Source organism: Chaetura pelagica, unplaced genomic scaffold (assembly GCF_000747805.2).
Source record: "Chaetura pelagica isolate M959 unplaced genomic scaffold, ChaPel_1.0 scaffold169, whole genome shotgun sequence".
NCBI classification, from domain to species: domain Eukaryota; kingdom Metazoa; phylum Chordata; class Aves; order Apodiformes; family Apodidae; genus Chaetura; species Chaetura pelagica.
Genome location: NW_009954616.1, coordinates 888375 through 906139, shown reverse-complemented (window position 1 = coordinate 906139; position 17765 = coordinate 888375). Strand labels below are relative to the sequence as shown.

Below are 17765 nucleotides of genomic sequence, written 5' to 3'. Positions count from 1 at the left end.
TGCAAGCAGAATGTAAAAAGACAACCATTTAGTACAGGAATAGAGAACTCCTTTGTTTGTCTCAATGTACTAGTTTAAAGCAAGCAGTGACTTATGTAACAAAAAACCCAGGTTCTAGAGGAGAGGATGAAATACAGCAAAGATATGCAACCCCCGCTCTACAGATTAATACGGTACCTGGGCGCTGAATCTGTGAACATCATCAGAGGCACTGACTAGATCAATGGAAGACATGGAGGAAGAGCGACTATAGGGCTACCAGAGACAGACAAAGAAAAAACCAAGTAATCAGAACAAAGGCACAACAGAGCATTCAGTACCAACTTGTCAGCACAAGATAATGAAGAAAAGGAAAACAAAAGCACCATAAGCAGCAAGCACAGCAGCTAATGCTGATTTCATGCACCTATTATGTATTATGCTCCCAGTGTAGCCCTGAGAGGAGCACAGTGTTTCCAGTAACACTAATAAAAAGCCAACCTATCTTGATACAAGTGACATTTTTTTTATTTAAATGACATCATGTCACTGAATTTTGCTGAAGGTCTTTTAAAAACACTGAGGTTAGCAAGTTGGGATTTTTCCTTCTACTGTGTAACTGACAAGCTTGATACAGCTCAAGAGTATTCTAAATAGATACTCATATCACTATTTTTTGAGCAACAGAAAACACTTTCCCAATTCCAGGCACTTAATTTGAAAATGAGTAAACCATTTAAAGTTACTAGAAACACCTACTAAATTTCCTATGGATATGTGATTTATTTAGAAAGAAATATTATAGGTCAGCCCATTATCCAGAGGAGATCATGAGAGTATCTTACCTTTTGGACAAATCGATGAGTCCCCACAGCAGAATATGCATCTCCAGAAGGTAAGGGTGCTGGCCAGTGTAATCTCACCTTTTCACTTTGGGACTGCAACAAAATAGGACCAAACATAAAGGTTTGATTATTAGTAATCAGCTGCTGCTGGGTACACTATGAAATCAAGTGAGTCATCCTCAATCTACATAGTAGCTACAACTACTGCTGTCCATGACAGGCATGAAACTGTCATCCCACTGAAACTCTCAGTAAGTTAATGGGCCTGAAGACTATTTTTCTATACTTTAAGGTTTATTTCTGATTTAAGGAAAATAGATCAGCAGTATTAAGAGCATTAAGGATCCATGTAGTAGTACAACAGTCACTCAAAACTTTTACTCTTCACTGAGCCCCCAACATCGTAAACTCTCTTGGCTACTACGTGCCCTTGCCACTATACTAGCAAGTCTAATTCTTAACCAAGTCATTGTGTTCACTGTATTCATAAGCCTAAACACTTTAAAAGACAAAAGGATGCATAGCTTTTTTATTCCATCTCATTTTACATACTGCCATACATTCTCATATTCTAGATAATTTCATCACATGCATCTGATTCCCTTTTCATCCTTGCCACTGATGTCTATTCAAGAAATGAGTTACAGAAGTAGCCAGAGCCTCCAGAATTTTCATAAAAAGAATCAGCAACAGAACTGTCTTCCTTATTTCATATACAGCAAGAGTAAAAAGAAACTTCACAGCAAGATTCTGGTTTTGAGAAATAGCTGCAGTGTTTGCTACTCTTACTTGCACAGAGTATCAGTTACCAACAGGACAATCATTTAGGATTTGGAAACTTAGAGACATTCAATCAGCTTAACACTTAAACTATGCTTTTCTATATATGCTATGAAGTCACTTTCTCAGAATTAGTTAAGCAACAATATTCAACTGTAAAAATATTAAGTTAATTCCCCTTATCACTGCCAGAATAAAATATCTAGAGCTTCAGGGGATGCACCCTAAGACTGAGTTTAAGTCACAGAAATCTCCCATAAAGTGTCCATCATAAGGCACTTTTCAAGTATCAGTACCTGTTCTTCCATTTTATCCTGTCTATCGAGAGCAGCTTCAACAGCATCAAAGAATTCTTCTTCATTAATCAAACTATTAGGACCCTCCTAGGGCATAAGAAAAAAAACCTAGTTCAACATTTTGGAGACATGACAGTTCCACTTAAGTTTAATATTAGAAATACATGTTCATAACTATATGTAAACCATTGGAAGCAAATTTCTTCTACAGACACGGAATATTTTCACCAATATTCTTAAATTATAGTTCCTCTGAAATGCCTACTTGTTAAAGGGAGTTACTCTATCCAATTACAATTCAGAGATAGTTGTATAAAGATGATAAAAGCCAGGAAAATTAGTAACAGTGTCAATATGATATGACATCTGATTTAAGTTTTAATTAATATTTATCTTCTCTTAAAATTATGTTTACAATGTGTCAGTAAAGTACATATATTAACATAATTGTGTAGTCAGACTCCTCCCAAGTATTCCAGAGGCTTGGGGCAGATTTCAGTTATGTGCTCAAAACATAAGAAGAAAACACAAAATTTTGGGGGTCTCTATAGAAAATTATTGGAAAGAACAATTTAACACTAAAAAGCAGGTAGAGTTGAGTTGACTCTTAAAAGCTTTAGTCTAAGTAAAATGGAAATTGCAGTAAATTAGGTTTATTGCTTTTACTGCATCATAAAACAAATTGGTCCAGCACTATTTTGCAACAGGGATACCTGGGAGAAGCAACTCGGTTCATAAGCAGCTGCTGTACAACTTCCTAACTATCCTTCTCTTTTACAGTGAATGCATCAGTCACAACAGGGAAACTATGCTCAAGCATCTTTGAAGTATTTCAACATAGTAGTGTTTCACAGGCTATGATTTGTAAGTAGAAGCTTGTTTGATTTATGTACATATAAGGCTAGGTTCTTAAAAATCATGGAAACTGTTTTATAGGTGCATTAGCTTACATTATTCTTCAGAAGGTGGTTTAAGCATTTGGCTAAAAAACTCAATGACAAAGAAGCTGCTGACATATGCAATTTAAGAGAAGAAGGGAACCAAAAATTCCTGAATTTGTCAACACAAAGTTTCAAGTGGCAGTAATAAGTTAAAAATCAAATAAAATTAAACTTCAGATTCTAGGAATACCTCTGTAGTCAGTTTTCATAATTTCTTTACATACCTATACAACTGAACCAATACAAAGGGAAAGCACAAAACTACTGCATATAAGCAGTATCAAATGTACAAGAAAAATATTTTAAAAACCCACAGAAATACCTGTAAACAAAATGCTTTGGACAAAAGTAAAACATGGCAGTCTGAAGTGAAGACAGACTTCCAGTTCCAAAAAATGATGGACTGAGATTCTTCACAGTGTCAGTTTCCAAGGTGGAAAATAAATAGTGCCTTGAACACACCTGCACAACCCTAACACCTTGATTTACACACTCCTTTCCCTGCTTTGAGAAATAAACCAATCATTGAAAGCTATAGTGTTTTTAAAATTTCAAAAGCAGAATTTGTACCTCATAGTCTGGCCCTCCAAAGTGGGACTTCTTCTTCAGTTCTGTCACAGCATTTTTGTATGCTTCTTCAGTTCTTCTCCGTTTTTCTACCTCCTGTAAAATCACACAATCGTTTGATGCAATGAGAATGAATTGACTGGTAACAGTCAACATGCCAATAAATGGAATGACCAATATAGTTGTTTTTCCAAGTAACAATTGCAAAGCTGCTGAGTTTTCCAAATTTATTTGCAGGCATGCCAATGTGTGTGCCCTATACAAGCACATACAATACAAAACTTGGGGAGCTAGCTACCTTGATGATACCTTCTTTAAGTCACAGTGAATAAAATAAAAAGTGGTATCTAGTTTAAACACATCTATTCATGGTTCATTGAGGATCAGACTTTGAATCTGACTGACAGTTTATGTAAACCTCCTTGACAAAAATGTTTGGGCAGTGATAAGAAAGGATGAACAGACTGGTAAAAAGCTAACTTGTTTAATGTGGTGAGGTACTAGTGAGTCATAGCATGTAAGTTTGTATCTATAATTAGCTGGCATAAGATCAACGTGAATCATTTTGTGAACTCCATGCAGAGACTGACAACACCATTTCCCCATAACAGGTGCATGACTGCACTAGGGCCATGGCTGATGCTTGTGCAATTGTGTATTTTAAATAAAACAGTAGTAATTCTAAAACCAGATTAAGGCTAGTATTTCCTTCTGCAAATCCTACATACTGCCAGATATTCTCAGTGAAAAAGCTATAAACACCTCTGAAATGCTTGCAGAATGCAACTTTAATACACACAATGTTTCTCTGTCCCCTTTCAGAATCACTTCAGGTGGAGGAAATCTAAGTCTTACAGGTCACAACTGGACACCATGCACTACATCTTGCAGATGTGAACTTATGATTATTCAGCAACCCAATTTTAACTTAATGATTCAGAGGTAATTCCTTATGCAATACTGAAAGACTGAGTTTCCCAGCTGGGAATTTGGTGATAACATTAATCCTGGAATACATTTTCCAGTTCTAAAGAAAAGTTTGGAAAGTAAAGCAACAGTTTTGATATAAAACAAAGTAGTTTTCCAAGGGAAAATTCTTGGGAAAAAAAAGTAGCACTTAGATGAAGACGATACTGTCTTACCCTGTGAACATAGGCTTTTCCCTTCCAAACTATCACAAAGCAGCAATAACTGCTAACACATTTCACAAAAGTTTACACATTTCCTTATTGAAAGTAACTGTAGAGTCCTAATGATGCATAAAGCCATGACTTGAGTATAAGTCATTGAGAGAAACCACAGAAGTTTTACCAGAACACTTAGAATTAAAAATGAACCAAAAAACAACTCCTCCTCCCACTCACCCTAAATCCCCACACTTCCTGTACTTCAATATGCAAATCAGCAGTAATTTGCATGTGTCGAAACACAACTCTCCTAATCTGCCAGCTTCACTTGACAACAATGTTAAAAAAGGCAGAAATTGGGAAACTGACTGCACAGCAGAAATACTACTCATGTATTAAATCTCTAAAATTTATGAGGCATTTCAGTTATGATTGTCAAAGGTGAACAATACAAGCCAACTAAACACATTAAACTTAAGGTTAAATTTAACTTTCAGAAGGTAAATTTGCTCATTAATAGCAACTAGTAAGAGTAGAGGGAACAAAAAAAAGAAAAATGTTGTTGTAGTCAAGAAAACAAGAAAGGCAATATCACATTGATTTTGTTGCAAATAAAACAATAAATTACATACTAAAGCTTAAATCCTCTCTTTGTTTACCCATTTTACAAAAAGTCTATTTAAAATACATTCAGGGTACTCATATTGAAAAATATACTGCAGTGGACAAAAAAGTCAAGCTCAAGTTTAACAGTTAAGAGTAAAAGGTTGAAAGCAAACTTGGAACTACAATTACCTTTAGATAATATTTTGTATTAATTATATTCTGACCATCTGACTGTTTTGGTAACAGAAAGAAAACTAGCTATAGATTTCTACAGTTACAATCATTAAGTGCATTATTTTAGCAGTCTCCTTAAAAATTAAAATGATGTTGTTATACTAATTTCTTTCTTTCAAAGGTTTAGCTTCCAACCTTTAGAATGTAACTTAAACCCCTCCTATATATAAAAAACAGACTCACTTCATAACACTACTAATATGCCTAGTGAAACTGTAGTAATCTCCAGATTCAGTTCTTTAAAAATCCTACCAGCTAGAACATACAGAATCATCACAGTTGGAAAAGACCGCTAAGATTACCTAGTCCAACTGTCCACTGGGGGAGTGTGGCAGGGGGGCAGGGCAAGGGAACAACAGAACCCACCCAAACAGCAACAACAAAAAAAGCCGAACAATCACACACTCCACAAAACCAACAGAAACACACATCCCACAAAAAAACCCACCTTGTCTACTAGAGCATGCCCTGAAATGCCACATCTACATATTTATTGAATACCTCCAGGGATTGTCTCTACCACCTCCCTGGGCAGCCCATTCCAATGCTTAACCACTCTTTCAGTATTGGAATTCTTTCTAATATCCAGTCTAAACCTTTCCTGGCACAACTTCAGGACATTTCCTCTAGCCCTGTCGTTATTTATTCACTTGGGAGAAGTCACCAATGCCTGCCTCACTACAACATCCTTTCAGGTAGTTATAGAAAGCAATGAGGTCTCCTCCAAATTAAACAATCCCAGTTTGATCAGCCTCTCCTCATACAACTTCTTCTCCAGACTCTCCACCAGCTTCATAGCTCTTCTCTGGATATGTTCCAACAACTCAATGCCCTTCCTGTAGTGGGGGCCCAGAACTGAACACAGACAGCACTTGAGGTGTGGCATCACCAGTGCTGAGTACAGGGGGACAATCACCTCTCTACTCCTGCTGGTTACACTATTCCTGATGCAGGCCAGGATGACACTGGCTTTCTTGGCCACCTGGGCACACTACTGGCTCATATTCAATGCCAGGTCCTTTTCTGCTGGACAGCTCTCCAGCCACTCATCCCCAAGCCTGTAGCATTGCCTAGGGTTATTGTGACAGAAATGCAGGACCTGGCACTTGCCCTCCTAGGACCTCATGCAACTGGCTTTGGTCCATTGATCCAGTCTGTCCAGGTCCTTCTGTAGAGCCTTCCTACCCTCTAGCAGATCAACACTCTTACCCAATTTGCTGTCACCTGCAAACTTACTGAAGGTGCATTCAATCCCTTCATCTAGACCATTAATAACGACATTGAACAGGACTGGCCCCAAAACTGAGCCCTGAGGAACACCATTGGTGACCAGCTGGATCCAACCCCATTCACTGTCTGGACCCAGCCTCCAGCCAGTTTGTTTTACAACAGAGAACACCCATTTACAAACATAGACAACCTGTCTATGTCATGTGCTGCCAGCTAGGAGAATGCTGTGGGAGACAGTGTCAAAGGCTTTACTGAAGTCTAAATAGACACCATCCATAGGTCTTCCCTTATCCATCAGGAAGGCCACCTGGTCATAGAAGGAGAATAGTTGGTCAGGCAGGACCTGTGCTCCCTGAATCCATGCTGGCTAGGCCTGATCCTGTGGCTGCCCTGCACTTGTGGTCTGAACTCACTCAAAATGAGACTCTCTACGATTTTCCCTGGTCCTGAGATTTCTCCAGATCATCCTTCCAGCTCTTCTTGTGGATTAGTGTCATATTAGCCACCCCCCAGTCATCTGGGACCTCCCCTGTTGACCAGGATTGTGGTTTATCTTGATTTCAGTAAAGCATTTGACACCGTCTCCCACAGCATCCTTGTGGATAAGTTGATCAGGTATGGGTTTGGTGACCAGGAAGTGAGGTGGATTAGGAACTGGTTGAAAGGAAGGAGTCAGAGAGTTGTAGTCAATGGGGTAGAATCTGGTTGGAGGTGTGTTACTAGTGGAGTCCCACAAGGGTCGGTGCTGGGACCGGTGTTGTTCAACATCTTCATCAACGACCTGGATGAGGGTATAGAATGTACCCTCAGCAAGTTTGCTGATGACACTAAGCTGGGAGGAGTGGCTGACACACCAGAAGGCTGTGCTGCCATTCAGAGAGACTTAGATAGGTTGGAGAGTTGGGCGGGGAGAAACATGATGAAATTCAACAAGGGGAAGTGCAGAGTTTTACATTTGGGGAAGAACAACACCATGTCCCAGTACAGGTTGGGGGCTGAACTGCTGGAGAGTAGTGTAGGTGAAAGAGACCTGGGGGTCCTGGTAGACAGGAGGATGACCATGAGCCAGCAATGTGCCCTTGTGGCCAAGAAGGCCAATGGCATCCTGGGGTGTATTAGAAAGGGTGTGGTTAGTAGGTCAAGAGAGGTTCTCCTCCCCCTCTATTCTGCATTGGTGAGGCCACATCTGGAGTATTGTGTCCAGTTCTGGGCCCCTCAGTTCAAAAAGGACAGGGAACTGCTCGAGAGAGTCCAGCGCAGAGCTACGAAGATGATTAGGGGAGTGGAACATCTCCCTTATGAGGAAAGGCTGAGGGAGCTGGGTCTCTTTAGCTTGGAGAAAAGGAGACTGAGGGGTGACCTCATCAATGTTTACAAATATGTAAGGGGTGAGTGTCAGGGGGATGGAGTTAGGCTTTTCTCAGTGATGACCAGTGATAGGACAAGGGGTAATGGGTGTAAATTGGAGCATAGGAGGTTCAAGGTGAATATCCGAAAACATTTTTTTACTGTAAGAGTGACAGAGCACTGGAACAGACTGCCCAGGGAGGTTGTGGAGTCTCCCTCACTGGAGACATTCAAAACCCACCTGGATGAGTTCCTGTGTGATGTACTCTAGGTGACCCTGCTCTGGCAGGGGGGTTGGACTAGATGATCTCTCGAGGTCCCTTCCAGCCCCTAAGATTCTATGATTCTATGATTCTATGATTGTCGATAAATGATGGAGAGATGCTTAGTAAGCTTCTCCACCAGTTCCCTCAGTATTCAGATGGGTGAATCCCATCCAGCCCCATAGACTTGTGAGTGTCCATGTGCAGAAACAGATCATTAACTACTTCCTCCTGGATTATGGGGGAGTTGTTCTGCTCTCTGTTCTTATCTTCCAGCTCAGGAGGCTGAACACCCCAGGGGGAGCTGATCTGACTACTAAAGATTAAGGCAAAGAACACATTAAGCATCTCAGCCTTTTCTTATCCTTGGTTGCAATATGTCCCCCTGCATCCAGTAAGGAATGGAGATTCTCCCTTCCCTGGCTCTTTTTTTCTTGTTGATGTATTTGTAAAAACTTTTTTTTTTGTTGTTGTCCTTTATGTCAGTGGCCAAGTTGAGCTCTAGCCAAGCTTTTACCTTCTTAATTTTCTCTGTATGACCTAATGAGATCTCTGTACTCCTCTTGAGTTGCCTAGCTTAAGCTGAGCTGGGGCACTGAGGAAACAAAGCTCTTTTACTAATTACTGTTTATTTCTAATACTAATTCTGTTTATTTCCCAACAGTAATGTTTCCCAGAAAATTTATTTGACAAATGTGACTTAAAAAAGTTACAGGTCTAAAAAAGCTGAGCAACTTAGAACCTCTGAGTGTTCAGAAGATTTTGTTATTTTAATTTCTGGGAAAACAAGTCCAAATAAGCTTGTGACCCCCCTCTAAAAAGTATTTACTCATGCTGTATGGGGTATTGGTCACCTGAGACCCGAAGTGAAATTTAGATTTGAATGTGTTAACCACTTGCAACTAAAACCAAGTACTTTACAGTTAGTCCACATAAGAAGAAAAAACTGGCAAATAACTAATCTAAATGAATTCAAATCCTGTATTAATGTATTATTCTGTATTCACACACACTAACCTGGGCACTAGAATTTTTTTCTAAACAAAGTCTGATCAACAAGAGTGAACTACGTTCACTCAGTCCAAAGAAGAGAAGTCCAAAGAAGTCCTCCCCATAAAAATGGGGGGACTTATTAGTAGCCTTTCAGTACCACCAATAAAGTCATAAGGGAACTGAGCCAGACTCTTCACGGGAATCCACAGTAGAAGGAGGAAAAACAATAAGCAGATACTGAATAAGATTTACTCCAACTGGATATGAGGAAAAACTTTTTCACTAAAACAACAGTTGAGCAGAACAGGCTGCCCAGAAAAGCTGTGATGTCTCTAGCCTTGCAGATTTCACATTAGACTTGAAATCAGACTTAAAGCCCTGAGCAATCTGCTTTGATCTCAAATGGTCCTTCTTTAAGAAGGAGGTTGGAAAGAGAGAGACTTCTTGAGGTCTGTAGTCCAACCTGAATTACCCTAAGATCCAAGACTTGAAGCTTGTACAAAGGATCTGCTGTAATTCCTCCAACTACTTAGATGAAGCAGTAGCAAATTAATCATTGACAGAAGAAGCAGTACAGTTAGACAGGGTCAGGCCTTTGATATATGGATAAAGAACCCAGGAAATAGAGGCAAGGATTCAAACATGTATGTTGTCTGAATGCATTCATTTTTTAAATTTTGTGCCACTAAAAGTTATGGAGTAATATTTGAAGTGTTATATATACCACATGGAAATATGTCAAATGAAAAACAAGAGACAACAACAGCTGGAGGTCTGGACAGGACACCAGCCAGTGATAGCAGGATTCTAGAAATCAAAGTCTGAAGTACAACCTCACCATGCCTCCAGCACATCTCACAAGAGAAGATATTGCTCCCTTCAAGTTGCTATAGTGGCTGAGTAGGCGTAGCATGAACTATCACTGCCATTAGAATAACAGGTATTTCAAAACCATACACGTAAAAAAATAATCAATTAGTAGAACACATGGCTTAATCTCTTTAGTCTCCTAAAGGAAAGTGAAATAATTTGTATCTTAGAGAGACACATGAAGTTAGAACTGGTTGTTCTCAGTATTGTCATCATCTTTTATCACAATTAAAACATTTAAGAGATTTGCAACTCATTTTGCAAACATAGATAATTATGTCTCTTTTAGAAGGCTGTAAGCAATACATTTATTACTATGGAATATTCTCAGAGTATCTACAGATATTAAAAAAAAAAGGAATACTATCTGAAAAAAAAAAAGATGAATAGTCACCAGTCAGGATGAAGCTTTACTGTTTTACAGGAGTAATAATGAAAGCACATAAAATTAATAAATGCTGTACATAAAAATAAAAGTAATAACTGAAAAAAAAACAACACCAGTTCATCTGAAATTTAAATTTCATGCTAAAGAAACTTATTTCAGCAAAATGAAAGGGAAAGTTATCTTACCTTATCTACCCTTTTTTGCCAGCTTTCTTCACGTTTTACCATGAGTTCAATACAATGAGAGAGCGTAGCAAGTATTCCAGCAGTAGTTGCCTTGAAAGTTATAGCTTCTCCTTTAAAGTCTATGCCATTAATTCCTTTCGGTGTCACATGTGGAAACACTAGAAACAAACATGAATCATTCACAGATAGCAGCCTTTAAGTCAAAAGAGCATTTTACATGTGTAATTATATTACAACTGTTTGAAGAAAACAGACTAGCTAGAAAGTTAATTCAATAAGTAGAAATCAAAAGTGTTTATAATTTTCAGCTATCCACAGAATAACTAGAAAGGAGGAACACCTCCCTTCAGCTTCATCTTGCTATACTGTATTTCAAGTCCGCCTGTAATGCTGTATTACTCTGCACTCTGCAAATCATGTGGGTGGAGGGAGTGGTAATACTTTGTAACAATAGCAGTTTGACAGCTTGAAGTGGGGCCTAATTAATACAAAGCAACCTGAAAACGAATCTGATACAGCACTATGAAATGCACGATTTCAAAATGAAATCAAACCCAAAATGTAACATTCAAGGTTGCTTTAAGCTGGTAATTAGAGATTTAAAAACCTCAAAGTAAAATGGTATAAGATAAAAGTATAAAATGCGTTGAATTATCCAAGTGCTGTGAGGTTTGCAGTTCCAACAACTACTTCATGCTGTCAACCTAGCCATCTGTTGCTAAGGCTATTTAAATAAGTCACTTAAAATATGTTACAAAAAAAGTACCTATTATATGTCAAACTCATATGTAGGTTGACATAATAACAAATCAAACACTACACATTAATGGCAGAAAATACTAGAAAGCAAAATAACACCCATGTTGAAGCTGACTGAGCCCAGTAAACTGAAGTAGATCCCGCTATGCCATGGGGCCAGCTAATGCCTTGGTACCCAGCTGGAAATCACTTTTGGCCTCCTAGTCTGTCAGTCTGTCAACATGCCACTGTTACGGTTTAAAAAGTGAAAATAAGTAATTGTGTAAGTTTACCCAGTATCTGTCTGCAGGGGCAAAGTAAAGCTTCCAAGCAATTCAGTTCTTGTAAGGAAAAGAAATGCGATTGCTGTTCTCTAATGACAGAGCACAGTATCTACACTTTGGGAACAAAAAGCAACTGTGACATGGTCTTAAGCAATGGTTTAAGTCTCTGGAGGTTTTAAATACCCTCCCTGTGGAAGGAATCAAGCTCTTTTTCAAACAGATGATTACAGACTACACAGTGCTTCAAATACCTCACAAAGCATACATACTGTGGTGGAATACAGCTTATTTTATGTTTCACGTTAATAAAGAAAGGTAAACAGTGGGGCTGGAGAAAAAAAAAAGGAAAGAAAGAAAAATCTGTTTCAAAAACAATAACGAGGAGCACAGCTCTCCTTCCCCCCTACCAGCTGCAGAGGGAACACAGAGGAGGTGAGACTGAAAGTGGTATAAGCTGGCAAAGAGGCGGTGCAGTGGATTCACTGAGAATAACGAACATTACACAACAAGAACTTCACCCATAACACTTGACTGAAAAATACAGTTTATACTAATGATTTGTAGTGCTGCTAGAGACTGTGTTTATGCACAGGTTTACTAGCACAACTATAATGCTTGTAGATGTGATTTTTCTCTCATGATTATGCAACATGCTAGAAATGCTGAAGAACCTAACACTGGCTGCAACTCTTGGATAATTTCAGAAATCTCTGTGGTAGATTTTAAGGGAAATGCAGCAATGTAGCCTCATTTCTTGGAAAAATCCAGCTTTTGTTCCTGGATGTCTTTAGGTCTCAGCTACAGCTCATTAATACTTCAGTGATAAATGCAGAGCTTGCTGTTTTTCAAGTCAGTGTCCCTAATTTCTTTAAGCCATTTCAATTATGGACAGAAATGAACTGGTTGCAGAAAGATGCAAAAATGTTTCTTTGAAAAGAGGGTAACTCAAGAGATTCTTTACAATTGGCTGGAAATATTTTGATTAATTCATAATCACAGGAGACATTTTTCTTCCTGGAACATGTCAGATGACCTGAAGTCCCATCTCAGTACTCCCTCTCAGTTGGGCTTCAGCACATGGGAAGTATTTGTCAGATTCTCTATTTGGACAGCTCAAACTTGTTTCCTATTCTTTTTAACCCATTTTTAATGGCAGCTTACAAAACTGAGCATTTCAAATTTACATCTGACATTAGGAGATGTATATGATTCAAAGTAAAGGCTAATAGGAAAGTGTTCTTATCCTTGAACTGCTCTTCTAAGCTTGGTGATTGAACTGCACGCAGCCAACTAAAAAAAAAGGCAGTAGGATGATTTTTCTCCTACCTTAATATCAACATCTTCCAAGTGGTTCCTTTTAAATCATCCTACCTTTCAAGCACTTTGCTTTAGTTCTGATTTGTTTTCTCTTGCCTTTCACATAAAGGATTTCTCATACCATTCTTTAGCCTTCAATAACTCTTCAGCTCTTCTCTCCTCAACTTTATGTCCATTAGCATAGGTCAGTTTTATTCTCCTGCTCTTAAGATTCTGATTATAATACTTTCTCATATGTTCCAAACACAATGTGTGCTCAAACATATTTTTCAGTGAAAGAGAAAAATATTTTAAAGAACAAGTAAGTAGAAAGAAGTTCCTTTATCTCTTCAATTTTTGGTTACTTTAACATCTTACATCACTAAACAAATTCTAAATGAAAAAGAAACACTGGGGTGCATGACCCATTTATTCATGCCTACTGTTATTGACGTTCTGTGGATAGTAGCAGGATCAATACAATTAGTTTTCCTCTATGAACAACCCCATTATTTCTGCAATATGTTGGTGAATATTCTTCTTCCATTCAAAGCACAAAAATCCAGTGTAAATCCCACTGTTCTATATAAAATTTCTCTTCTTCAGCCTCTGCGCCATTTCCATCTTTGTACAAGATCCAGTACAAAAACACCTTCTCTATTCAAAGAGCTTTCTTAAGTAGGTTTCACCTGCTCTTTCTATTCTTACATAATTTGAACTCAAATGTGCTACTTTTCCTGAGTGGCTGGACAGGAGCACTTGCTGATTGAAATTCTACATTCTTAGAATATAAGACCCCAATTGGTAAAAATGCATCAGCTAGAGACACTCCCTTGGTGTCCTATACAAAAGTTCAGTGCTTCAGTTATCAGATTTTTTAACTGGAAATTTAAATTTAAATACCCTTCACAGCTCTTCAAAGTTCTTAGGGAACACAGAAAAGAAAAAGCCTCCTTTGGTGGTTTGGTTTGGAAGGTTTTTTGGCAGTAGGGGCTGAACCACTGCAGAATAGCCCAGAGTCAACAAGCAATCACTTCTGAGCTGAAAGGCTGAGGCAACATGATAGGCAAGGAAGATTTATTTTAAAATTGAGTTACATGCTACCTAACCTCTGCAATCAGCATTGCAATTAATCCTCATCACAGTGAGCACTTTATATCATTGAAAGTATTTACTCACATGATGAATTCTGGAAGGACACTGAAAGTGCCTTTCACTTCCTTTCCTCTTTCATGATAACAGTTTCAGCTATGCTCAAGAAAGGGCACTTACATACATCAAGAAAAGACGTGACCCATGGGGACAACAGCAAATTAAAAAGAAAACAGAAGGCACAGGAAAGGCTAATTTTTCCCATATATTTTCAAGGTTATTGATGGAAGTGTTTACATTTTTATAAACGCTTTTGGTGAGTATTTCTTTGTGAGTTTGTCAGATTTGAAACTGGAGGCAGTGCAACTTCCAAGTTTTGTGAATCAAAGTCTAAAAAATACCCTAGGAATAACTGAATTGTCAACATCTAGAGAATGTAAGCACTAAAATATTTCGGTTAGGAAACAAGAGAAAGTTTAAAAAGAATGCAAATAGATTTTAAATGCAGACACATAATCTGCCAAGCCGGAAGTACCAGATTTCTAGAAAAGAAAAACTTGCACTGGTTCTTCACATTTACTGCAAGAATATGAGTACAACAGCTACATCTTTCAAGATACAAATAAAAATCAGAATTATGTTCATTAAAAATGGAAAATACAGTAAAAAAGTGCTAAAATTATGATGAGTGAGAACCACTAACAGTGTTTAAGTTATGTAGCCATAGAACCTGGAAAAACCATAGTGGGACACACCTAAGCATTGTACCCCACCACACTCCTAAAGCAGGTAAGACTTGCAAGAAAAACTGCAACTACCTGTTACAAATTTCAGTTCCCAGTATCTGAATGATGCAGCTCTTTCAGTAGCATTTGTTAGTGAAAATGGTTTTGAACACAGGAGAGGAATTTCCAGCTTGATAAGCCTTCATTAACATTTGTGTAAATTTTAACTCAGAAATCATGGAAAGCATCTAGTGAATGGTAAGAACTTCCTGTCATACACATTTAAAGAACTATTCTTGCCATTTTTTGCTTAGAAAAGAGCATACTCATATCAAGCTTATCATCATACCATTCACATGAATTTTCAGTGAGAAAGTTGGGATATACTTACGTTTTTCCTTACTGCTGTTACTGTTATGTAAAAAATCCCCATCAGAACGCATTGTAGGCAAATCATCTTCATCATCTTCTACCACTAAATTTGAGGAAGAGTGTGTTATGGGAGCAAGAAAGCTTTTCTAGTTCTTAGTGTGCAAGAAACAATTAAGAACATCTGTAAAGCTAAGCAGCATTTAAGATTGTTCCCTCTAGCCTTTTTTTTAAATTTTTTTTGACCAGAGACCACTATGAACACTGCATCACAAGACTAAAATTTGCACAGTGTTGAAGTTTAGCATAGCATTCCATGGTAAAAGCAACAACTATCTACTCTTCTACAAAAGAAAGTTTGCAAACAACCAGGATTATACTTATCTACTGTGTTCTTACTAGCAAATTTTTCAGGCTGCCAGAACAATCCCAGGGATGAATAGAAATGCCTCAGAGAACGTGGATGTGACAGTCAGCTGTTCTCTGAGAAGAAAAATTCCCACATCCACACCTCAGTCTACTAGGACCTCAAATTTGCACCCAGTGCTCTAGCTTCACCCAATACATCCCAGGAACATGCACTATGGCAGCATCCTTGCCTTTACAAAAGAATATGATGTTTCTGTTTTTTATTGGTTTTCCAAAATAAAAGGTAAGAGACATAGCAATAAACTAACTTAAATTCATCATTTCAAAGCTTACTAATGTATAAAAAGCTAAATTCTATTGAGATAAGAGTTTTTAGTTATCGTTTTACCTTTATCCCGCTGGAGTTCATCTTTGGAAACTGCATCTGCACAGGCATCAAAGTATTTCTGTAAAGTATCAACTTGTCTGCACAAGATGTCTCTAAAGGTTTCCATTTCTGCAAGCTTTTCACGTAAACTATGGCCCTTCTGAAAATACAAGAGAAAGCAGCCTGAAGAACTTCTACAAACTCAGCAAAAGTTCAATGCACTAAAAAAACCCTAATACCTGCAGCTATAAAGAACAAATTCAAGTACACTAAGGACATTTTAAATACCAGCAGCTATGAAATACTGTTAATGTTAGAAGAAGGTAAGAAACTGTAACAAATGTTCCCTACTCATTTTGCTCACTGGTCAGAATTTTTCCTCTTGACTGCATCTGCTGCTTTGGAGGGTTCAACAAGTTTATTAAGAAGGCAATCTTGCATGCTACCATGCCGATGTGCATGAAAACAGTCAGCTCCAGTTTAAGAAGATTGTTCCAATCTTTACCCCCTTTTCTTTTGTTGCTCCTTCTCTGCTCTCCCAGAAATACAGCCCACCCAAGTTCACATTAAATATTTAGATGCATGAGACAAGGAAAGCCAACAGTTGTCAATATAAATAAAATTATTAAGTCACAGAACCTTAATTTGCTTTCATTTAGAGGCTCTGATATTGAGGAGTAAACTTGGAAAGGTCAATAAATGCTCCCACAAGAGAGTTTCCTGCAGAGTCATCATATGCTGAATTATGAAATCTTACAGTAAACCAAATATTTTGCTTTTTTTTTTTATAGTTGCATGAACAAGTCTTCATGCAAGTTATTTCTTTTCTAGTTGTGCATGTTACTTACACACCACTACTAACAAAACTTTATTCACTAACCTTGAATGAAGAGGTGGACGTCGCAGAGTATCCACTTGCTCCAGACACAAGAGACACCATGGAGCCATGGCGTCGTAAACTTGACTCTGATCCATAGCCAGATTCAGTCTAAAAAACAAACCACATACAAAACTAGAGTGCTGAGGCTTCTATTAAAAAATAAACAGTGAAGCAAGATGTAATTTCCCCTGAAACCAGTCCATTTATGTCAGGAAGCAAAGGGCTTAATGACTCAATTTGTGCCTGGATATTCAAGATGTTGTTGCATTATTCTGGTTCGTGTAATCCCTAATTGATTTTCACATAGAATTACAAAAATCTACAGTACTTTACAATTATTAACGTGGTTCAGCTTGAAGACAGTAGTCTCAGTCAGTCCTTCCAATCATTCCAACAGTGATGTTTCTGTTTTAAAAGCAGTAAAATAGACCTAATAGAAAAATAAAAATACTGCTACCAAGGTTGGTTGTGTTTTTTTGGTTTGTTTCAGACTTCTTCAGCAAAATTCTTTATACTGGACTGAAATATTTTTTTTTGCAAATAACAAAAGTCTACACAAAACAAGGTGAGACACTTAAAACAAGAGGGAGAAGACAACATTAGTAACTAAATAATTTTTAAACCCCCCCTTTATTTATTAAAATAACATAAAAAAGATCTAAAAATACCAAGTTTGACAAATTTCCTCACAAATCAAGCAGAAGCTGATAATGAGGAACTGGAAGAAAAATATTTCGATATAGGTCAATGTAGACAGTCTGTGCATGGCAAAGGAGAAAAGAAACCCTGAAAAGACTGTAAAATAAAAAGATGTTTCAGAGCAATATTTGAAATACTGTTAATGAATGAGTTTGATTAAGTAGACAGTGTCAACATTATGAAGGACTTTTGACAGAAGAAATTATGCAGTAGCATAGAAATTCAGATGGGACAGGGAGAAGGGGATGATAGAGAACAAACAAGAAGCAACAATGAAATTCTAGCTGTTGTACTT

At 37.8% G+C, this 17765-nt stretch overlaps 1 protein-coding gene across 1 annotated transcript in view; it reads right to left on the bottom strand.

Annotated features, from left to right (window-relative positions):
* The window catches only part of COL4A3BP (collagen, type IV, alpha 3 (Goodpasture antigen) binding protein), a 74243-nt gene that overhangs the window by 10553 nt on the left and 45925 nt on the right, over positions 1-17765 (bottom strand). The window contains exons 4-10 of the mRNA XM_010005558.1: positions 16772-16879; positions 15913-16051; positions 15178-15261; positions 10652-10809; positions 3412-3504; positions 1901-1987; positions 825-917 (exon numbers count right to left, since the gene is read on the bottom strand). Coding sequence (XP_010003860.1) covers positions 825-917; positions 1901-1987; positions 3412-3504; positions 10652-10809; positions 15178-15261; positions 15913-16051; positions 16772-16879 — 762 coding nt within the window. The remainder of the gene's footprint in view (positions 1-824; positions 918-1900; positions 1988-3411; positions 3505-10651; positions 10810-15177; positions 15262-15912; positions 16052-16771; positions 16880-17765) is intronic.